Consider the following 24,784-nt stretch of genomic DNA (forward strand, 5'->3'; position numbering starts at 1 on the left):
GAAATTATGTCAGGAATTGTTCTTTTAGTTTCTCATCCACTTAAGAACATAACTGAGACTCCATTTATCTCTACGGCTTCTTTACTGAAGCTTCTGTAGGCAAATGCTGTGGCTTACATTACATTTTTAATTTTTAGGTTGGACTAGGATGTCTTATGCCGCCTAAAATGAATCAGATTTATCAAAAAAGATAAAAGTTCAAATTATTCTTCCAAAGTATTTTGTTATTTGTAATTATTTTTGGCACATGAAAAAACTAGTTTAAATATGCATTAACTTTTGTTATAGAAAGAACATATTTGGGCCAGTGTTGTAGTGCAGCAGGTGAAGCTGCTGCCAGCCTCCCTTTTGAGGGCTGGTTCAAGTCCTGATTGCTCTACTTCTGATCCAGCTCCCTGCTAATGCACCTGGGAAGATGGCCCATGTACTTGGGACCCTGCCCCCACGTGGGAGACCTGGATAGAGTTCTGGGCTCCTGGCTTTGGCCTAGCCCATACCCAATCGATGTGCCATTTGAAGGGTGAACCACTGGGTATAAGGTCTCTCTGTGTCTCTCCCTGTATCTCCATAATTCTGACTTTCAAATAAATCAATCTTTAAAAAATATGACTAGTGCAAATGAGGAAACTATTTTTAAAAATGCAATAACATCAGCATAGTAAATATAGAGAGGAAGCTTTAAATGGAAACTGGAGAAGAAAGTCACTTATAATTCTTGAATAATTTTTATTGAGAAAGTATATGTAACTGTGTATAGAGCAATGCATATATTTTTACAGGTGGAATTTTTTTTAGGAATGATTTTACAAATCAACTCACAAAGATAAGTTCTGTATATTTATATTGTTTGATATAAAAGTAATATTAACATACTGTATAGTAGATACCGTTTCTTTTTTGGTGGGGACTGAAATTATACCAAGACCAGTCTTCAAATTGAAGTAAATGGGATACTTCATTTACCATCGATTGTCCTTAAATGACAGTTCTCATTTTAGCAGTTAGTGATTTAATTCTGCCTTTTACTTATTGCATTTATTTATGTTTACTGGGCATAGCAATACTTTTAAAAATCTTAAGTGCCTACTTTAATATTTATAGTAAATATTAAAATTAAGTGATAAGTAGTTTTACTGTAAGTAATCAATGAAATTTATTTCAAAATTCACTACATTAAAAAACACTATATACTGTCATAGTATTTCTTTAAATAGGAAATACAGTCACTTAAGTTTATTTAAAATTACAGAACTTAAGTGACTCTTGGGAATTTACAATACAAACTTTCTGATGCCTGTTTTGTTTTTTTTTTCCTCAGCAACTCAACCATTCAAATGTAATTAAATGTTATGCATCATTTATTGAAGATAATGAGTTAAATATAGTTTTGGAATTAGCAGATGCTGGTGATCTATCCAGAATGATAAAGGTAAGGTTTTTTCTTAAAGTCATTATAAAGTTGGCTTTTTTCCTCCTAGGGCTTGCAAAGAACTTCAGAGGCCTCAGTGCCTAGTTTGTGGTAGCTGCGTAATAACGTGTAGGTGACAGTGATGGTGGTGAAGGTACTTTACCTGGTGATGATCACACTGGCCAGCTTAACTATTTGAACACTCCAAGTAGGAAATCGCCTATACGCTGGTCTTCTGTAAGCTCAGGTTACAATTCTGTGGCTTGATGTCTCCAAGCAGACCATTCTTGCTCCCCTGTCTGTGGACATCAGGGAGAGGAGGGAGAAAGAGACTTCAAAAGCAGCGCCACCTGTTCTGAGAGAGGCCCTTCCCACGAGAAAGGAAGCTTTGCAGTTAGTTCGTGGACATAAGCCCTTGAACTTGACTGCTTAAAAGATGTTTAACTTTCTATTCTAAGGACATAGTAACTGAGTTAAAACTCAGCTACAGATAATAGAAATCCCTAAATAACAGAATCTCAAAAATTGTCTTTGGGCAAGTAACTTCTCTATGTGACATTTTCTTAAAAACACAGTCCATAATAGAGCCAATGTCATTGGTTTGTTGTAATGATTGCACTGATCGGTGTTTATTAAGAGCTTAGAACAGTGCCACGTACGTTGCTAAGTAAATAGGAGCTGCTACTGTTAGCATTTACAGTCCTTACGTTTGCTTTTGTCCCATAAAAATCTGGGGCTAATGTGGTGACTGACCTGTCAAATCTGATCTCACATCACTGTTGGCTTGCTGGTTATCTTTTAAAACACATTCCTGATTGCTGCCTGCCATACAGCATTGTCTGCTTCATCCCTTTGACCAATATGTAGTTTCATGGACATACCTAGCTGCAAAGAAGCTGCTGGAATAAACAGTCTTTGCTATCACTGTGGAAGACAAATTGAACAATGTGAATAAACAAGAAAAACAAAGACTATTCTGAGCTTGCTATAGCAAGGGAGTTAGTCACTGTCACTTGGGCTGTCTCGGCCGAGACTTAAGGCAGCTGGAGGAGTAGAAACATCATAGAGGAGAAAAAGAAAGGCTCAGGTGAGCCTGACTGGAGGCTATTGTGGAGAAGCTGTGCACAGGCTAACTAGAAGCAGAATATCCTATGTGTTTGGTTGGGGGACTTATTTGGCTTTCTCTGGTTGCCTCTAGTTGGAAGCAATGATAAAATTAGAGAAGCTCTCAGTTGTTGTTAATCGAGTCTTGGCCATCTGGGGCCAGCTGTTACTGAAGTCACTGTTGTGCTTCCAGGGTTGTGTCTGCAGGTAGCAGTCTAGCTTCCTGCAGGTCTAACAGAGCAGGCTGGCTTCCTGGGTTGCTTGTGGTAGACAGAGTGTTGGTTTTCTGGGCAGGTTCTGCAGGCTGTGGGGGAAAGTTCAGCTTTTGTATATGGTTCGAGCGTTGTCTGCTTGTGCATTCAGTCCCTCAGTAGTTACCGGACTATAACTTGTTATCTCAGCTATAGGAAGTTATAGTAAGGGCTTTTAAACAACAATGGTAGATGCTTTGCATACATTATCTCACTTCATCATCACAAGGATTCTGAGAAGTAAACTTAATACTTAGGCAAGAGAAGTATCATTGTGAGTAAATGGCAGAGGTGACATTTTTGAAATTAGGTTGATCTGATAACAAAAATCCATGTGTTTTTCTTTAGAGGCCTTAAAGGTTTTTGTTTCAGAATTACTTTGAAAGTGGGCTGTAAGTCCTCATCCTCCCTAGGAAAATGTTGATGTGCACACAATGTGCATTTCAGCACAGAGCATCCCCATCTTTGATCAAGGTAGTTAAGGACCTGGTCTTAAGTGTGAGTCCCACTTTCAGCCACTGACCTCTCTTGTCACTTACATTCTCTAAGTCTTGGTTTCCTCTTCTGTAAGATGGAGACAGTTTGTAACCACAACACAACACGATAGAAAGGTAATGTTCTTGTAACAGAGTACTGTCTCTCTGACTCTGGCTAAAAACCCCGGAAGGTAGAATCACTTGTAATGAATTATCTGATTGTCAGTCTTAGGGAATTCCCTCCATTAGCCCAGAAAGCCAACCACAAACAAAACATGTCTTTTCAAATTGAGAACAGATAAAAAAATTCTAATAAAAAATTTAAAAAAGAAATGCAAATATCAAATTCAAACTTTTACAAAAACATTTGTGTACCAAATAGATATATCAAAGTAAATGTCCTTTAAAGACAGTACAAATATAAAATTATTTGTCTAATACTTTAGGGTATGAGTTACCTGTAGTGGGAAGAAAAAGTGAAAGTCCTCTATCAGTAAGATAAGTTTAGGGGCCGGCGCTGCGACTCACTAGGCTGATCCCCCGCCTTGCGGCGCCGGCACACCGGGTTCTAGTCCCGGTCGGGGCGCCAGATTCTGTCCCGGTTGCTCCTCTTCCAGGCCAGCTCTCTGCTGTGGCCAGGGAGTGCAGTGGAGGATGGCCCAAGTGCTTGGGCCCTGCACCCCATGGGAGACCAGGAGAAGCGCCTGGCTCCTGCCTTCGGATCAGCGCAGTGTGCCGGCCGCAGCATGCAGGCCACAGCGGCCATTGGAGGGTGAACCAAGGGCAAAAGGAAGACCTTTCTCTCTGTCTCTCTCTCGCACTGTCCACTCTGCCTGTCAAAAAAATAAAAATAAAGAAAAAGTAAAATAAAAAAAGATAAGTTTAGGACAAAGAATTCTGTTTAGCAGTGAGTAGTAACTATTACAGAATAACTATGCCTTCGGAATACACTTGAGATTTCTAACTGGAATTTGAGAGTGTCTGTCACTTAAAGAGCTATTTAGGCCGGGAGAAAGGGTGACAGTTTTTTGAATGATGAATAGCAAGCTTAGGAACTTAATCTCTTGGTGGAATACTGAAGTGGTTGCTCCTGGGAGAACTGGAAACACTGTTTCTCCTTGTATCTGATAGACTTGATTGTAGAAGCTTGCAATGACCCTGTCCTTTATTAAAGGCACTGTTAGCTTTGGCCTTGTTAAGATGTGAGACATTCTGGGTCACCTGAAGGTTGGAAATCATTGTCAAACTTTGGGCTGCTATGGCAATATCAGCATAATAGCCATAACAGAAAGTTTGACCAGGCAGTTTCACAGGGTAGAACACTTCACAGCCTAGTTATATTTCTTCTTTTTTTTCTACTAGAACCTAGGACACTTTATCTAGAAATCAAGAATACCGTTATAGGCAAATAAAAATAGTTGTTACCCCCCTTAGTTCAACATACAGGAAATTTACTTTCTGACCAGATTCAGGGAGTGACAGCTTCCCCTGCCTCCACATCTACCACCTCCAAGTGTCTTCCACCATGTGGTGACTCCGTGTAATACATAGCCCTTAGTTATTGCAGGGATCCAGATATTCATTTCAGGCAACTGGGTTAACAATATCTGTTTTATAGGGTTGTTATAAGGATTACTTAATGTATATGTATTTTATGCATGTTTACATATTTATATATAATTTTTGTATGTATGTTCATATATACATGTTTGTATGTTTTTATATACTTGTACTTATTTTTAGACTTGTGCAAATATATGTGTACACACATCTATAAGAATATGATGTTTGATAGATACTCAGGTTTTCTTGTTCCATTTTAACCTCTGCTCCCAACTCTGCCTCTGCTCTCTTTACAGTGTACAAAATTTACCCTTCTTTCCACTTCACAGAGATCTCATGCCCCTCCTTTCCCAGAGGAAATGACGTCATCAGAAAGGAATGCCCTCGCCCTGCCTGTGGCTGAAGCCACTAGTCCAGCATGCACCAGTTACTATTCTCCCCTTTCTCCTGCTACCATAGTCTAGGACCCGTGAGAATGGCTGTATGCTCTTACGCCTGGCTGATCTCTCCTCACTGCTCATGTTCTAAGAAACATTACCCCTTACGATCATCTCTCCTTAGTCCTGCGTCATGACCATCTTCTAGATCCCTTCGTTGTTTCAGTGTATTCAGCTTCTGTTAGCTGAAACATCCACACGTGCACACGTGCATGCACTGTGTCTTTCATTCATTCTTTTTTGTTTTGTTTTGACAGGTAGAGTTATAGACAGTGAGAGAGAGAGAGACAGAAAGAAAGGTCTTCCTTCCGTTGGTTCACCCCCCAAATGGCCACAACGGCCGGTGCTGCGCTGATCCGAAGCCAGGAGCCAGGTGCTTCTCCTGGTCTCCCATGCAGGTGCAGGGCCCAAGTACTTGGGCCATCCTCCACTGCACTCCCGGGCCACAGCAGAGAGCTGGCCTGGAAGAGGAGCAAATGGGACTAGAACCCGGCACCCATATGGGATGCTGGTGCTGCAGGCGGAGGATTAACCAAGTGAGCCATGGCGCCAGCCCATTCATTCTTTTAAGAACTTCTCTTCTAGGGAGGAGAACAGAATGATAAGCAAGTCGAATATATGATTTGCCAGATGTTGATAACTGACATGGAGAAAATAAAGAAGGCAGTAAGGAGTTTGGAGAGGGGTGTTCCTATTTTAAATAAGATGCTCTGCGAAGACCTTCCTGATAAAGTCTTACCACCCTCACATCTGTCCGCCTGCCTTTTCCTTCAGTTACTGCCCTGATTCTTCTTCTCCTTCATTCAGATACTACCTCCTGATCCTGTTTGTAGCACATCACCTGTCATGGAGTCCAGGGGACTTCCTTCAGTCCTTGTCCTGTGTAATCTCTCAGTGGCACCCAGCATGCACTTCTTAATTCCTCCACCACCCTAATGAGTCCCAGAGTGTCTTGGTATTGTTCTTACTTCTCTGGAAATGCTCATTTTTTTAAAAAAAAGATTTATTTATTTATTTATTTGAAAGGCAGTTTCAGAGAAAGAGAAGGAGGGACAGAGAGATCTTCCGTCTGCTGGTTCACTCCCAACATGGCCACAATGGCCAGGGCTGGGCCAGGCCAAAACCAGGATACTGGAACACCATCCTGGTCTCCCATGTGAGTGGCAATGGCCCAGGCACTTGGGTTATCTTTTTCTGCCTTCCCAGGTGCATTAGCAGGGAGCTAGATGGGAAGTGGATGTCGGTGGCTCAACCCATTGTGCCACAGCGCTGGTCCCAGGAAATGCTCATTGTTAACTGGGTCATTCTCCATCGCCTTTGGGTGGTGGAGTTTTGTGTCAGTCCTGGTCTTTTTGTGTTGTTGCTTTGTATTTAACCTTGTAGGTAATCTCAGTCTTGGTTGTGAATTCAGTTACTGTCTAAACTCTTGGGTTAACTTGGGTTAATTTTTAATTTTTAGCATGAAGCTAATTTTGAATTTTGAATCTGTGTAGCTCAGCAACAAATGAGTGATCTTCTGTAGACAACCCCCTCCCATGCTCCCTGCCTCGGGGCTCAGCGCCGGTCTATCCAGTTGCACAGGCTGGAGAACCAGACTCTTCTTTGATGCTTCTCTCTCCCATTTCAGTCTCTGACCAAGTTCTCTTTATCTTTTCTTCTAAATACCTTCCAAATGTCTCCCTCCAGCTCCATTTCCATTTCTCTCCCTAACCTCTTGGCTGCAGAGTGAGGCCTTTTTAACTCCACCCAGCATCAGCCTGTTTTCTTCCACTCTGGTTCTCCATCAGTCTTGAAGAGAGGGGAGAGGTGAGAAAGGAGGTGTCTGCCCTCCTTCAGCTCCTCCCCGGTTTCCCAGTGCAGTCGAGACAACGTCGCACGGGATTTACTAAGCTTTGTGTGGTGCGTGAGATCATCTCCCCGCGGAGGGGGCTTTGGTCTGTTTCGTGTACCCTCATCCCGGCAACAGCACTGGGCTTGTCACGGAGTGGGTGTTCCGCAGGCAGTCAGGCCCCGCTTTCTCTCCTGTGCTCCAGCACGTTGACGTTCAGCGCCTTGAATGTCTTCTCTCTTCTGCCTTTCTCGGGGCATTCGTGTGTGTAGTTACGTCTGCCCACGCTCTTCTCCATTCTTGGCCAAATTTATATCTATTTATCCTTTAGTTCATCACTTGGACACCACGTTTTCAAGCATTTTCCGTGACTCATAGGCTGTTTTGTGCTACAGATATTATCCCAGTGCCCTTCTTTCATGAAACAGAGTTGTATTTTCATGTCATTATTTGTGTGATTGTTTTATTGGTGTTTGCATTTCTCATTAGACTCAGTACCCTGCTGGAGACAGGGACTGTGTCGGGTTTGCTGTCCACGCTAAGTCAGTTTCTAGGGAAGTGCCTGCCCATAGAAGAAACTCAGTAGGTGTGTGGTGCCTAGATGTTTAAAAGGTGGTGGTTTTACCTCTGTCACACTTCTCTGTTCTGGGGACCAGTAGGTGACACGAGTCCCAGCAGTTTCCCACTGCCGTACCCTCTGGGGTCGTGGCCAGTTGCTGAGAGTGTGAATACTGGCACAAGAGGAGACAATGTCTTGTCACAGAAACTTTTATGGGGTAGAGAGGAGGGCAGAAAAATTCTCAAATTGATTTAACGCTCTGTTAGTCCTGTTAGCAATTTTTAATAAAAGAAAAAAGTCCTTCTTAGTGAAGGAACATAACAATGACCTACCACTTGATAAAAGGACAGCAGCAAATGTTTGAATTGTGCAAAACATAATTCATTGTAAATCATTGTGCATCACAACAATGTATTTCACTCTCTCAAGTCTTCAGCTTAATTGGGGTAGAAGAGGAAATATAGCTTCTGGTCTGTATTCCAGAAATGAACCTCTGGATAGCATTGCATCAAAGATTTTTATGAGTAAATAATTAATTGGTTTGGAGCTGGCTGACAAATATAATTAAGCAATTTATAGTTGAAATATTCAGTATTTCTCTAATTAGTGACAAAGGAATACCTGAGGCTGTGGTCAGATGAAATACTTCCCAGATGAGTTGTAGGATAAAAGGAAATCCAGAATGTTTTATCATATATTTCTTCATTGTCTGTAATCAGAGTATTAAAGGAAAATAGAGTCTTACAAAACAGATTTCAGTTACGGTGGGCTGTGTGTTTTTATTGTAGTCTAAATTGGCCTAGCACATGCTTCATTTTGTTATATCCTTCATTATACTGTTTATTTCACTGATCTTCAGTGTAGAGGGAATGAGACCAATCTTAGAAATGTATAAATAAGAGTGTGATTTATTTCAGCTTGTCAGAAATGTTGATAAAATATATTTCAAATTGTCACAGCCATTTTGCAAAATCTACTTCATTTATTGAAGTATATTATAAGTGCCTCTTAGAAAATCAGACAAATGGAACAAAATATACTGTGCATATTTAATGATATTTTTGAAACATAATATTTCATTAAATTATAAGTAAAACAAAATGCAATCTAATGTAATAGATCTCTTGAGGGGAAACTCAAAAGCTTATCTACTAAATGGATTTCATCACAATGATGAAGAAGGAATTGCATGTTGTAAATTTTTCTAGTGAAATACTCCGATAATTTAAATGTCCGCCTATTTTCTGCCAGAAATGTTGGACCAGTCCAACTAATTAATTAAGGCTATCCATTCTTATTTCTACTAACTCTTGATGTAGTCTGTCTTAGATTGTTAGCTTTGTACTCTCTACATTGTTACCATGTGTGTCACTCCCTTTAAATTTAAAGGAACCTCAAAGCTTTTTAAAGATTTATTTTATTTTAATTGAAAGGCAGAGTGGGGCTGACGCTATGGCATAGGAGGTAAAACCGCTGCCTACAGTGCTGGCATCCCATACGGGCTCTGGTTTGAGTCCTGGCTGTTACACTTGTGATCCAGCTCTCTGCTATGGCCTGGGAAAGCAGTACAAGACTGGCCCAAGTCCTTGGGCCCCTGGACCCGCGTGGGAGACCTGGAATAGGCCCCTGGCTTCGGATCAGCACAGCTCTGGCTATTGTGGCCAGCTGGGGAGTGAACCAGTGGACGGTAGACCTTGCTTTCTTTCTGCCTCTCCTCTCTGTGTAACTCTGACTTTCAAATAAGTAAATAAATCTTTAAAAAAAGAAAGAAAGAAAGAAAGAAAGAAAGAAAGAAAGAAAGAAAGAAAGGCAGAGTGACAGAGAGATATGAAGAGACAGGGGAGATCATCCATCTGCTGGTTCACTTCCCAAATGGCCATGACTGTTGGGATTGGGTTAGGCCAAAGCCAGGAGCCAGGAACTGGATCTTGACCTTCCACATAGGTGACAAGTGCCCAAGTACTTGGGCCACCTTCTGCCTTCACAGGTGTATTAGAAGGGAGCTGGAGTGGCAGGCGATGAGGAACAGCAGGTAAAGCCATGGCCTGCGGCACTGGCATCCCGGATGGGCACTGGTTCAAGTCCCAGCTACTCCATTTCCAATCTAGCTCCCTGCTAATGTGCCTGGGAAAGCAGCAGCAGATGGCCCAAGTCTCCCACATGGGAGATTCCTGGCTTCTGCCTGGCCCAGGCCTGGTCATTGAGGCCATTTGGAGAGTGACCCAGCAGATGGAATATCTCTCTGTCTCTCCTTCTGTTGCTCTGTAACTCTTCCTTGAAATAAATGAATACATCTTAAAAAAAAAAAAAAAAAAGAATAAAAGAGACCTGGATCCAAAGTGGAGCAGTCAGCACTCCAACTCCAATATGGGATGCCAACTTAACAAGCAGTGGCTTAACCCACTCAAAAACATTTTTTTATATAGACATAAAATTAGAAATATACTTTGTATTAGCATTTCCTTGCCGCCTAACAAGTTACCACAAATTTAGCACCTTACAACAATACAGCATGGGCATTTGGCATAGTGGTTTGGATACCACTTAAGATGCTCATTGCCAAATATGAGTGCTGGGTTCCAGTCCAGGCTCAACTCCTGATTTCAGCTTCCTGCTAATGCACACTCTGGGAAGCAGCAGGGGATGGCTCAACTAGTTGGGTAACGTGAATTAAGTTTGGGCTCCTGGCTTCAGCATAGCCAATAATGCGTTTTGAGAATGAACCAGTGGATAGCAGATCTCTTTTTGTCTCTGTATGTGTGTCTATCTTTCAAATATAATAAATAACTAAATAATTTTTTTAAATATTGTCTTTGTCAGAAGTCCAAACGAGAGTTAATGGGTCTCTGCTCAAGGTCATAGGAAATTGAAATCAAGGTGCCCGTTAGGGCTGTAAGCGCACTGATGTTTAGGGTTTTCTTCCATGTTCACTTGCTGTAGAGAGAATTCAGTGCTTTACGGTTTTATAACTATAGCCCCTTCCATTGTCCTGGTTGTCAACTGAGGACGGAGGACTATTACTTTCTACATGATCCCCTCAGAACATGGCACTGTGCTTTCTTAAGGTTAGCATGAGTCTTGGCTGGGTCTGAATCTCTCTGACATCTTTTATGAGCTTATCTGATTAGTTCAGGCTTCCCAGGATAATGTCCTTCATTAACTCAGGGTCAACTGATTAGGGACCTAAGTTACAATTGCAAAATTCCCTCTGTTATATAAAATAACATAAAATAGGAATATTATTTCATAACATTTATTTGCAGAACTCACACTTAATGTGAGTTATAGAGTGAAACTTGGAAATTTGGAAGAGTAAGGTATATCCCAGAATTTTGCTTACCACAGACTTTGATAAAAGTCTAGAATATCAGCCATGTTTTAGAGATAATTGTTATCATCAAATATTATAATTATTCATCTACTTACTTGGTGTGTATCTGTGTGTGTGTGTTTTATTATTGTAGGCACATTTTTATTTGTACTTACCCAAATTTAGGGGTTGTATTGGAAATAAAATCACTTTGGAAATACTTTTATACTCTTGACTTTTGAATCCTTAAAGCAATAAAGGCTTCCCAGCAGTACCATCTGTCTTTGATAACTCTGATTTATTGTTTACCCAGATAACTACACTTTCTATTTCATCCTCTGGCTACAGCATATAGTCCGTATTTGACAACCAAGAGACTTGCCAGTGGTCTCAAGTGCATTCTGTTGTCCACTGGAGTTTTTTCTAAGACTGTCATCTATCATATTTAATTTAAAAATTTTTCTGAGGTCTTGAAGTAGCAAATTATTAGTGCTATTTGAAAAACATACAGAACTAAATAGTGTATACACACACACATTCATGCATGTACCTGTGTGTGTTTATACCCATATACTGTATGTGTAGTGTGTGTAATGCAGAATTATTTTTATGGAAGCAGTGATGCTGATAAAATAGCATGTGGTTTTCTTGGATTCCTAAGTAGTTTCATAGTGAAGCAGTATGTGACTTAAGGGATTTTAATATGTTGAAAGCTGATTGCCACAAAGACCTGTTTGTGGTTCTGTGAGTGTAACTAAAAGGCGATGTATCAAATTTGAATTGTATTTTTATAGGGGAGTAATTAGAAGGTAATTTTCCAAGCACTTACTGCTCCTTACATGTGAAACAATGAGCAACAGTTCTGGTAGCTGTACAGAGATGCCCAGACCTCATCTTATCCTGTTTAAGCATCTCATTTTCTTCTGTTTAGATTTTGATTGAGAGACTTCTGCTGTCTCTGTCTTCTGCAGTGTTTTCTTTGCCCACTAAGAAAATTTATGAAGATACATTTTGCGGCAAAAATGGAATTAAAAATATGAGTTTAGTTTAATACACAGATCTTGAAATTGACCCATAGTTCTATCATAATTGCATTTTTGCATCATAATAAACCCATAATTTTAATTCCATTTTGCTACAAACTCTTTTTAAAAAACACTTTGATCAGTAGGCACATGTCTTCTTTTAAAAATTTTCCATTTATTTCTCTTATTTGAAAGGCAGAGAGAGAGATCAAAAGTGATCTTCCATTCATTAGTTCACTTCCCAAATGCCTCCAACAGCCAGGGCCAAGCCAGGCTGAAGCCAGGCGCCTGGAGCTGAAGCCAGGTCCACTGGGTGGCAGCACCCAGGTACTTGACGCATCATACTCTGCCTCCCAAAGTGCTTGTTAGCAGAGAGCTGGAGTGGAAGCAGAGGCAGAACTGGAACAAGGCACTCCCAAATGGGATGCGGGTATCCTAAATAGTGTCTTAACCACGCACCAAGAGCCTGACCTCACAAACTTTTGGAAGCCCCCTCATGCTCTGTCTTACTGCTGTCCATTGTAACATAGTAGGACAGAGTGCATGAAAGAGGAGAATATTTCCATTATCTTGTATCCTTCAGTGTCTTCCTGCAGACTTTGTGCTGTTTTGTCTCATTTTATCTCTAGCATTGTGGTGCCTTAGGGAGAACATTTTAAGTACTTCTGAATATTTTCTCATCTGTTTCAGTAATGTGGAAGCTTCTCTCTCTCTTTTTTTGTAAAGATTTATTTATTTATTTGAAAGTCAGAGTTACAGAAAGGCAAAGAGAGAGAGGTCTTCCATCCCCTGGTTCACTCCCCAGTTGGCCACAACGGCCAGAGTGGAGCTGATCCAAATCCAGAAGCCAGGAGCTTCTTCCAGGTCTCCCACGCAAGTGCAGGGGCCCAAGGACTTGGGCCATCCTCTACTGCTATCCCAGGCCATAGCAAAGAGCTGGATCAGAAGAGGAGCAGCCGGGACTCAAACCAGCGTCCATACGGGATGCAGGCACTGCAGGCGGTGACCTTACCCATTACATCACAGTACCAGCCTCATTTCATATATCTTTATTAATATTTTATTTTTCATATTGTGAATAAATTACCTTCTAAAGGCAAATGTTTTGGAGGAGGGAGAGAAAATTGTGACTTCATAGCAGCCTAATTTTCTTGTTTACTAAATAATTTAGGGACTACCTTTTTTTCCCCCCAAGGTTTAATCACTGAAGAAAATATTTCCTGTTTCACATTTTATACTCTCAAGATGAAATGTGTTTTTGGCTTCTGTTAGTAATATGTAGATTTGTGACTTTCTGGAATGAATTGATTATGTTTATATTGTATTATAGTCTGGAAGTAACAGCACTCTTAACAGATTTTCCAATATTAAAAGATAAAAACTAGCAGAGATCAGATAGGAAATAGCTTACTAAAGCAGATCAAATAAGATGCTGGTGGCATTTTCAGTGGTCTAATGTTACTGGGCCCATTCTACTCCACACTTTCTTAAACAACTTAAAATATCTGAGTTTTATTCATATAATCAAGAATGAAAATATCCACACATGGCAATTTAAGATTACATACCACAATTCCATTTGAGATATACTTGATACATGTATATAATTCCCCAACATCACAAATCTTTGTGTAGTTTAGTCTGTTGATATCTCTTTGAAACCTTCAGAAGAAAATGTTTGCCTAGAAAGATTAATGTAATTTTAAAAACTACACTTAAACTTCCAGTTGTGCCTTCAGAAACATCCTATTTTTCCTACCACCCATTTAATTCTTTGCATTTAATTCTTTGAAATAACCCCTGAAAATATGGTCCTATAGAAACACATTATAATTGGGCCGGCACTGTGGCAGTGCTGGCATCCCATATGGGAGCTGATTCAAGTCCCAGCTGCTGCACTTTCAATCCAGCTCTCTGCTATGGCCTGGGAAAGCGGCAGATGATGGTGCAGGTGCTTGGGGCCCCTGCCCAAGGGAAACCCGGAAGAAGCTCCTGGCTCCTGGCTTCGGCCTGGCCCGGCCCAACCCTTGCTGTTGTGGCCATCTGGGGAGTGAACCAGCAGATGGAAGGTCTCTCTCTCCCTCCCTCCCTCTCTGTCTCTGCCTTTCAAATAAATAAATCTTTAAAAAAAAGAAAAGGAAATACATTATAATTACAAAGATATGTTTGGGAAGGTAACAGAGCTTGTGATGGTAAATGTTTGGCCTTAGTATACATTTATAACAAAGAACTCTGACTTCTGATGACCATTTGTAATATAATAGAGACCTGTGAGGGTCTCTCCCTGCCCCCTTTTGCTTCATTTCTAATTGGAGATGTGACGGTTAGAACATACCAGAAAACGATCATTATTTTTAACTGTGCAAATGAGCCAAGCATATATATGTTATTTGTATCTTATTTGTGACTGTGATTGCAGAACCATGGGATATATTTTGGAAGTGGTGGGGACTTCATAGCTCATGTCCAAATTCTGTTCCATAAAGCAAGGAAACAAACCCAACAAAATTAAGTGGCTTGTTCAGGGACACACAACCAGTTACTGTCAGACCTCATAATCAAGTCTATTATTAAAAGATGAATATGGATTATGTTAGTGACACATTTAAACATTCAACAACACTCCCAAGCAGGAAATGTTTCCTCATATTTGACATAAATCACTTACTTCCTATTGTTAGATACTTGGAAGGGATGGAGAACAGCTGGTGCCTGTAATTCTATTCTCATATAACTTCATTATTTCTCATCATTCAATTATCATTTTTTTCCTAATCTTTAAAAATGCCTTACAGCAGGGTCACACTTTTTTTTTTTTAAACCACTGTAGTACATTTCTAAAGAATACTTTGTATATGATACTCAAAACAGGCTACATAATTGCAGGTCCCTTTATTTAAAAATTGTTAAGAATTTCCAAGATGATGACTACATGTCATCAAACCAAGTGCAGGCCCCATGACTGACAGGTTGTATGCCTGTGAAGTTGGCTTCGCAGGTTCCAGATGTCTTGCCCAGATTAACATACCAAACTGTATGTTTAAATAGTTTGATTCACCACAGAGATGCATGCTTCTTATAAAGAATATCGTGTTTATCCCCCTTTCTCTGTTGATACGTTTATGCTGGCTAATATCATTGAGGCTCTTCCAGAAATTTCTTGAGGAAGAATGGTAGAATTTCTAAACTTAGAAATAAACAATGTGAGTTCTTGGAGTTGCAGTGTCTTAAATGCAGTAACCAGGATACCCAGTTAAGACCATAAAATGATATGTGGACAATCAATGCTCACTATAAAATTGGATTTGATCTTGGGCATTTATTTGTAGGAGGATGCCTGGTGATTTATTTTTTTAAAATGTAAGTCGCTTAGGTGGTAGTGCAAATGTGTGTCCTCAAGTATGTGTTAGCAGAATTTTACCTAAGCAAAATGCTGGTATAATCATTCTAACCTTTTCTTAAAGTGAGAATATAATATAAGCTGTTGTTTGCATATATATTTTGTATGTACGTTGGTTAGCTTTTTGGTACATCTAGTCTATTTAAAAAAAAGCCAATGTTTATTTAAATAATGTAGGTAGAGACAGGAAATGTGCTTTTAAAATAAGCATTATTTGAAAATTTGCATACAGAAAAGAATAAACCTACTTTGACTAAAAAATTTTAGGTACAAGTAATCAGATACACAAGTGTTAATTTCTATGTGCTCATAAATTTTTTAGATATTTTATGTTCAGTAAACATCTGCTGTCTTTTTTTAGGGGAAAATAGAATTTTGAACTGTAATGCTATTAGGCTAAAGATTTAACATGTAAAGATTTGTGTTTATTAGTATAAATTTTAAGAGAATATTGTTATTTTTTAATACGTTGGCATTATACAAGTTCTTGCATTGCAGTGCTAATGTAAAGTTTACCAATAGCAAAAATAATTTGAATTTGTATTGCCTTTTTGCTGTCCATCCTCTTTTAGAGATAGCCAACAGTGCCACCATCAGAACAAGCAGGCTTTTCTGATTCTAAGTGTTGGCTTTCTTAAAAAAAAAAAGGAACAAGAAGAGAAAAATTCTGTACTTAAAGAATGGCCAAAAAGAAAAATGGGACATGCCAATGACATAATGCAACCCAATTTTTTTTCTAACAAAATCAAATCATTAATACTGTTTTTCAAAGGCCTGTTCCTAATTTAGATCTTTAACTCTTTCCTGGTCATGCTGTCTAGGTGGCATTTTATGCATGTGATTTTGTCATCATCTTTAATTTGTCATAAGAGATAATCTCCAAGAAGTATATAAAAAATGAAAATAATCAGATCACATTGGTTTTGATAGCATCTTTGCTAATGTGAATTTTGAGAGCATTTTTTTCATTTTACCTTTTTAAAATATTTGATTTATTTTTCATAATGGGATTTAAAGAGGAAACTGTCAAATTATAATGATGATGATTTCAGAATCTATATGCAAGCATGAATCTTTGCTTTCATGGTCTGATACTTACATGATATGGTGTATTTATTTTTGAATGAAAAGAAACCTCTTCCCTGTCTTCCTGTTGACATCAAACGGTCCTCTGATATGCTAATCTAGCATCGGGGAGAGCACACATACAGGCTTCATTTGGACTTTTTCCAAGTCTGAAAGAAAATATGTGTAAAGAACTGACTTTGCAGCATTGCCTCCTCCAAGTAAAAACTGATGTTGACACAGTCTAAAATTAAAAATGTTTAATATTGAAATATGCTGTGAGAAGTATGCAACACTTAGTAAGACGCTGCTTTGCGAAAAACCTGGTCATCTAAGTGTTACTTGTTCTTTGGTATGTGATGTTACTCATGCAACAGATACTAAAATTGCAAATAAGCTCATTTCCACAGTTTATCTTATAATAAAGATTAACCTAAAGTTGTTACTTGTCCTCACAGATTTTCCATTTGGTATATTGAGACAATAGATACAGTGTTTTTCTGAATATGAAGTAGGAAGATATAAGCAGATTTCCTTATATTGTTTTTCTTTTAGCCTGCCCTCAGCTGGCTACAGGTGTAAAAATTTAGAGGTAATTGTTGGGGATTCTCTCAGGTATAGCGTCTCCATATTCAGTAACAAAAAAATCAAATTAATTGGACCTGTCAAAAATATTGTCTCCAGATGAAATGTGTTAAAGTATATATTTAAATTTTAATGTCTATTAATAAATATGCTAATTTTTTAAAGTTAAAAGTTTATGAAAATCTACTTAAATGCTATATTTCTTCCTATTGGTCATTTGTCAATATTGTCAAATCAGAAACCAGTTGCAACAATGAAAATAATTTCTACAGGGTATATCTTCATAAGGGTTATGAAGCTAAGAATTTTATTCTTGAATGAGTATGTCACTGGTGTAGTCTCTCACCAAATTTAATGTCAGAAAATGGGCATAAGTATGTGCCTCGGGTTGTCATTTATTTCAGTAATTGCTCTCTCCGGCACCGTTGCCTGCTCTCGCCTAACCAGCCTGTTGCTGCTCTCAGCATTTTTCAGCAGCTTTCCTGAAAGGTTTTCCTTCCATGGAGTTTAGTTTTATTCATTCAAAGCAAAGTGCAAGTTTGAGTTGCATTGTGCAATATATTCATTAAAACTTTTAAAATCCCTCCCATTGAATTTTTCATAAATTGTGATATTTCAAATCACCAAGGTGTTTCAATATTGAAAAGGAATTCTGTAGTGAAACCTTCTGCCAGGAGAATTGTTTTTTAATGAAGATAATTGCCTTCAGGTTTCTAGACTTTTTTTTTTTACTTTGGCTTTTCTTAAAATGAAATTTGACAATTTTCTTTTCAGACAAGAAACTATTTTATATAGATGTTTAATGTGTGAAAAAGATGGACATCACACAGATGTTGCTTTACATAGTTTGTACTGACATTAGGCATAATAGGAAAAAAGTTAAGCTTTGTCGGGGAAAAGTTGGGGGGTTCTTTCAGTATAGAAAACTATGGCTTTTTAGTTGATAATAAGTGTATAAAAGTGGGTGTTTTTCTGACATGGGTTTTTTTTTTAAGATTTTAGTTCTCATTTTGAATTTTTTCAAAAGCATTTTAAGAAACAGAAGAGGCTAATTCCCGAGAGAACTGTTTGGAAGTACTTTGTGCAGCTCTGCAGTGCCTTGGAACACATGCATTCTCGAAGAGTCATGCATAGAGGTAAGGTGGCATCATCAGCATATTTTAATATTGGCCTGAATGATACTTGTGATTAAGCAATTTAAAGTAAACGTCTTCTGATTATTGATAACAGTCATTCTTTTCAGGTTTCATTTCTAAGTTTTAATTTTACTAAAATGATTAACCTTTTAAGGGAAGCCCTACTTGTTTTTAAATTAGAATGACAATAGTTATTTTTCTTTCTGACTCTTCATCATCTCACTAGTTAATGTTGGTAAAGGAAAAAAAGACACAGGAAAGCAGTTGAATATGCATAAGCAAGAGATGGTTTTTCTTTCAAATTAATGATGTATTTTATGGCCACTTAGATTCTTAACCTTAATATATTCTTGATTATCAGTCAAATGTTGGTCAGAGTGTGTTAAGATTACATCACTAAGTAATTGATCCACTGATTTGGGGGTGTGAACATTTTTAGTACAATTTACCAAAGCAATTAAGATTTCTAAACCCACCAAAGTAAATAATGATATGCATAATGGCATTAACTCATGTTTGTGTATTACATGTAAATATATCAATAAACCAACCTTTCCTTTAAATAAAGAGGACACACATTTACTTTCTGCTTTGAATTTCACAAAAGATTATTTAGAAATGGAAAATAAGATGTATTTAAATGGAAATTAATAATGACATTCATCCTGCTACACTGATCTTTATCTGTCAGAGGAATGAGAACTTCATAATATTAGGATGTATCAAAGTTCTTCAAAATAATTGGCTCAGAATTGGAACTTTCATGCTTAAGATACATTTTAAATTCTACAATGCAAAGTGGTTTTTAACATTTCTAAGGTTACACATGTTTCATCTGAAACCTTCATTTATCCCCAGATATCAAACCAGCTAATGTGTTCATTACAGCCACTGGGGTGGTAAAACTTGGTGATCTTGGGCTTGGCCGGTTTTTCAGCTCCAAGACCACAGCTGCACATTCTTTAGGTAAGAGACACTATATCATTTCATTCATGGATGTGGTTGGTTTTTTTGTTTGTTTGTTTCCCATGGTTCAAAAAATAAAAGAAGTACCAATTATATACCAGATCTTCATTCTTAATAAGCATATCTTGAAATTATCGGATCCTAAACAGAGGACCACCACCTCTTGTTGGGTAAATGTATTTTTAACTATTGCTGTAGAGCGTTCCTTTTAGTGTATCTTGGAAGAAGTCTTTACTTCACCTTTTAAAAAACTATATGTAGTAGTTTGTAAATGTTTCATAAAATAATATAAATGGTTGTGATTACAGCAGAGGAAAAATTCCAGATGATGTATTTCTGATGAGGAAAATACTCCATTGAACATTACAGAAGAAATATCTGAAGTTTATTCACTCTAGAGTTAATAATAATAAAGCAGTGTTCTCAAATAGAATTAAGCATAATTATGTTATATTAACAGTGGAAAGTTTATGAAATTACTAGGAAGAAATAATTTTTAAATTGAATAACTTTAGTTAGAGATTTAAATTTCTCTTAAAACCCCCATATCATATTTTCTCTTTGTAAATACAAGACTTAGATAAAATGGTGACAATCAGAATAAACAAAGAACAAAGGTAGAAAAAAAAAGCTGGCTTTAATTAAATGGTGCCCATCTTTTGTGTCATAATTTCATTGATACCTTGGTTTTTTGATAAATTATTTTATATGTAAACAAAAAAAGTTAAGTTGTTCAATAAGGGATAAATGATTTATACTAAATAACAAAGTAGTAGAATAAGCATCTGAATTAGTTGACTAGAAATTTTTCAGGTTTTTTGTGGATCTGTTAACTAAGATTCTATGGGGCTTTGAGCTGGTCATTTAATTTTTCTGTGTCTAGAACAATGCTTGGTACATAAATAGACAGTATTCATTGGGTAACCAAATACTGTATCCCAAGAAGTGGTAGAAAGAAAATTGTTCACACTTTCCATGGGATTTCAATTTTTTCAGTACTTTAAGAAAATAAAATTTCATACTGATAAAATTAGCATTTTCCCCTTTCTTTTACATTTATTTTTACAAAGAATTGCATTTTTTTCTGAATAAGAAAATTTTATATGAAGTCCCATAAAAAGTACATAGGTTTGTGCAGCAAACCTATGAGTTTCACTTGAGAAGTTACAATTCTTAGAATACAAATAGTGCAGGATCACTAGAAAGAAAACTTTTAACTATCCTAAGCCACTTTCGTTTGTCACTAGTAAAGATAAAATGTTTTTACTTTGTTACTCACCTGATGGAATTCCTTAAAAACGTAGCATTGTTAATTTGCTTAGAAGTGTAAAGTTACCATTACCCATAGAGAGACATACATGCTGGTCTCAAACATGAACCTTTGCCAGGGGACTTCAAAAAGCTGCTAGAAATGAAATTAAAAAGATAGAGTTTTGCATCAAGTCCATTTTCTGACAACTTTTTGAAATCCCTTCTGTTTAAATGTTGCTTTGCAGACTGACTCTGAGCTATAGTATCCATCTAACCCTAAGAACTCAGCTTATTAAAGGAAACTTAGATCTCAATAGTTTTGGAAATGGACTTCTGTGGCATTCCTCTGTCTACACAGTTCTTAAAGTTCCCAACAGCTTACAAACACATAGACATCTACAAACCTAAGTGATGTGCTATGCCAAATCACATGATACAGAGAGTAAACTAGTTGTGACAGATTTAATTCTTAATAATTGAGCATTTCTAATACCAAGTTTTACCAAAACCAGTTCTCCCAGTCTATATAACATGTGGACATGTTATAATACATAGTGATATCCCAAATTCCTCTGTATTCTAATATTAAAGTCTGGCTAGTGAGGAGGTAAAGGGCAGACTGTTTCTGTGACAACTGAATCATTAGAACAATAATTTCTTTCATAAGTACTTCTTCGATATTATTTTGAGAAAAAAATTCTTAAAACAAGAATTTCTTATTTATGCTTTGTGCAAAGATTTTGATGGGTTGAGATTTGAGATTAAATTCACTAAATAATGTATTGAATGCTGAAAAGTAACGTTTCAATTGTAGCTTAAGTTCTTGAACCTAATTTTAAAAATCCTATTTAAAAAGGGTCAAGAAAAATTCTCTACCAAGAAATGTTTATAATATATTTGCATAAAGCAGAAACTTTATTGAATTTATAGGAACTCTAGACAAATGCACAAATATTAACATTTTTCTCTCAGTATATGATACAACAGATAGTAAGTATTATCATAAGGACACTGAGGATTTAACAATACTACCTACCAATCCAGTCTAATTGATACTAAATAAATTCTGAGCAGACTTAATTTTAATGACAAGTTGCCGTAATTTTTACTTCTAGAGAATTATTACTCTAATTGTCACATATTTTTAAGAGCAAATTTAAAAGTGTGCTTCCAACAGTTGGTGCTGAAAAGTAATCGGAACCCTGGTTACTTGTATAAATATGTTAGTGTGTTGGCTCATTTTATGATTTTACTGAGGATAAATCTATAGATCATGATTTTTCCATAGAGGTCTAAATTTTGGTAAAACTACAAATAAATGAGATCTATTTGTAGTTAATAGAGAAAAATCTGAATAAGCTTACTCTGAATGAAAGTGTCCTGGAGCCAAATTTCATTTAACTTTTGTAAAGGAACTATTTTCAGGAATTTAATTTAGAAATGCAAAGATGCATAGGCTTTTAGAAACTTCTTTTTGTAGTCGTGTATTTATAATTTTTTTACCAAAATCATTTTTTGTTCAAAAATCAAGATACGGGTTTAATTCATTTTAATATGCACTTCCAGAATATTTTGCATTGAACAGTCCTTATGAGATTGCCTTTTCCATTTGTCTGCTAATTGTACATTTCTTATGTCAGTCATTTGATTGCATAATAAATTGACACATAATAAAACCTGTAATTCTGTTACAGCTTCCGGAGCATATAAAGTTGGATAGATAACCACAGTTTCAGTTTTCAGAACCAATTCTTTAATAGTCTGATAAAATAGTAATAATTCCTTGAATGCAGAGATTGAGATTTGTAACTACTAAATCGGATATTTTCAGATCTTCAACATTGGGAAAACCCTCAGCAGCCTTTGTTTTCTGTTCCCTGCCTTGGCTCCCAGGAGCTCTACTTTCTAATTTCTCTTCCTTAATCCATAACTACTTCATGTTTGGACCAGGACATTAACCTTGTTTGCTTACAATATGATTTTTCTTTAATCAAATCTATAAGTTCTCACTAGAGTTATGTTACTCAGTGATATCTCATTATATTACTTTCCCCCAAATTTTTGATACTCCCCTATTGACTACGGTATTCATTGAACATCCTGGTGTAGCAAACAGGGCCTCTAGAACTTGAACGTGGTGTGTCCTGTCACTTTCCATTCTTGTTAACTGCACCTTTCTGCTCCTTGTGTGACAGCCATGTTTATTTATCCCGTGGCTTTGCTGATGTGAGAAACAGCATGATGTTCTAGAGAGGATGGAGAATAATGGATTTTCATACCCATTGCTCTGTAGAATCTTGATCAAGTCACTTACGTTGTAAAACTCAGTTTTCAGATTTTATAAAAGGAGAAATGTGGGTAATAACTGTCCCATGTTGTCCTTTAACCCCTGATCGACCCTTAATCAAGTGCTAGAATGAATGTAAAAGTGATTTCTGAACACTGTAATTCACTGGATAGGTGTTCAGTTGCTTGTGTTAAGATGATCATGAGAGTGGTGGTCGTGGTGATGAAGATGCAGGAAAAGAAGATGGAAAGAACAGGTGCAATTTATTTATTCTGTTAAAATATTTGAATTGATTTAAAGAATCTTTTTAGTACTGAATTTATGCAGGTTCTATTCTTGAGACAAGGAATGTAGCCTGAGCAAGACAAATACTTAAAGCCTTTGTCTTCAAGGATCTTGCTTGTGGGAGGGAATAGACAGTAATAAAGCAAATAGTGAGATGATTTGTGAGTTATGTGCCAGAGAGTGGCCCATGTGGGAACCCTAGAGAAAAGCACAAGGTGGGCCAAAGGCTTTGCAAAGAGGGATGTTTGAGAATCAAAGGATGCAAAAGAGGCAGCCATTTTGAGGGAGCTGGGGAATAATGTCTCAGCCTGATTGAGGGTGTTTTATACGAAGGGGGAATGCTTGGTAAGCTCTGCCTGCAGAAGGCTTGCTGGAGTGGATGAGGGAGGTGCCGGGCCAGCCACAGGAGGAATTCACCTTCATTCTCAGTGAAATGGCAAGCTTTCGTAGGGCGGTAATGAGGAAAGTGCCATGGTGTGAGTTGAAGCAGACCTCCTGCCTCTTCTTTAGGCTAAGCGTGGCAAGGATTATCTACCGTATTCAGATGCTTCTGTGTCCAAACTGCTCATCTTTCCCTCTTAGGGAGCCTCTCGGTATGTGCTACCCAGTACTGGACAGAATTTACCAAAAGCTCATCAGCCTTTGGAACAGGAAGCTTATCCCTGCCTGAGATCTGGATCCATGATCCAGACAGTTGTTTTTTTGTCTCATTTGTTTGGAACTTGAACTTACATTAATGAAGTGTTCATTTCATATTTATTTGACAGAGAGTGTGGCTAGGAAGACTAACTGTAGGATATTAGACATATCCTTGTGAATTTTGCTTGTTTTCTCTTAAATTTATAAGGTGGACAGACAGTATAACAGATGTTAGGAAACTTGCTTTCTATCTCTACATCCTTAAAATTTGTGAGGACAACCTAGCTCTTCCTTCAGTCAGGTTTTATGATGGTCTAGATGTGTGGCTTTCAGATTTCTTGATGACTCCCCAGCAACATTGAAACCCCATGGGAACATCATCACTTATAACTGAAGAAAAATTTTCATTAACAATGTTTTCCATTACACTGTGTGCATTCTGATACTGTCAATTTTATTTTGGTTTCACCAAAAATAATGCTGGTTGCAGCCCACTAGCTAAATGTCAGAACTCATTAAGGGATTTTCTGACCTGTGATCGGAAAGCATTGGTCTAGATCTGCAGTGCTTTCCTGTGGTTTCATTTACTTAAAGGCCAGTCCCTCCTTTTCTGCCTCCTTTTAGAGGCTCTCCTGACTTTTGGGTCGATCAGTTAAATATAATTTAGTCATTTGTAGTAATCCCTGTACTTCTGGAGGTGAGTAACAACACACATAGCTCTTTACGCTTTGCAAATTGTTCCTCTCCCTAAAAGCCTTGCAGACAAGGGTGCACTATGCACATGTTGTCCCTGTGTTGGGCTGGGGGACTTGAAGCAGAGAGAGGTACAGGAGCTTACTCTCTCACACAGTTTTTCATCACGTCAGTACCTTGTGATGTTACTGTTCTCTGACGTGTTGCTCTGCCATCTGGAATTACCTTATTCTATTTTGTTACAGTGCTTAAGAGCCTACAAATGAAAGCATAATTTGTTCTCTTTCATGGACTTCACTGCTCTTGCTGCTCCAAGAGCTGGAAATAAACAGGAAATGGGCCTTCAGGGTGTTAAAGTCTCTCTTGATGACCCTCTGCCTACCAGCCCTAGATATTCTAATAACCCTTTGAAAGCCGAAACTTTGCCAACACCTGTGAACTAGATCAGAGAAATCAAGTTGTAATTTTTCTCATCTCGCAAGAGGCAGCATATGCTTTTGGTGCATTTCTATCTCT

General features: G+C 37.8%; 1 protein-coding gene across 2 annotated transcripts in view; it reads left to right on the top strand.

Annotated features, from left to right (window-relative positions):
• Window positions 1-24,784, top strand: part of NEK7 (NIMA related kinase 7) — a 151,060-nt gene that overhangs the window by 95,005 nt on the left and 31,271 nt on the right. For both annotated transcript variants that reach the window (XM_051821072.3, XM_070055072.2), the window contains 3 exons: window positions 1,319-1,429; window positions 18,039-18,147; window positions 19,006-19,113. In XM_051821072.3, coding sequence (XP_051677032.1) covers window positions 1,319-1,429; window positions 18,039-18,147; window positions 19,006-19,113 — 328 coding nt within the window. The remainder of the gene's footprint in view (window positions 1-1,318; window positions 1,430-18,038; window positions 18,148-19,005; window positions 19,114-24,784) is intronic.

Source organism: Oryctolagus cuniculus, chromosome 13 (genome assembly GCF_051225735.1).
Source record: "Oryctolagus cuniculus isolate XC-2025 breed Fujian yellow rabbit chromosome 13, ASM5122573v1, whole genome shotgun sequence".
NCBI classification, from domain to species: Eukaryota; Metazoa; Chordata; class Mammalia; order Lagomorpha; family Leporidae; genus Oryctolagus; species Oryctolagus cuniculus.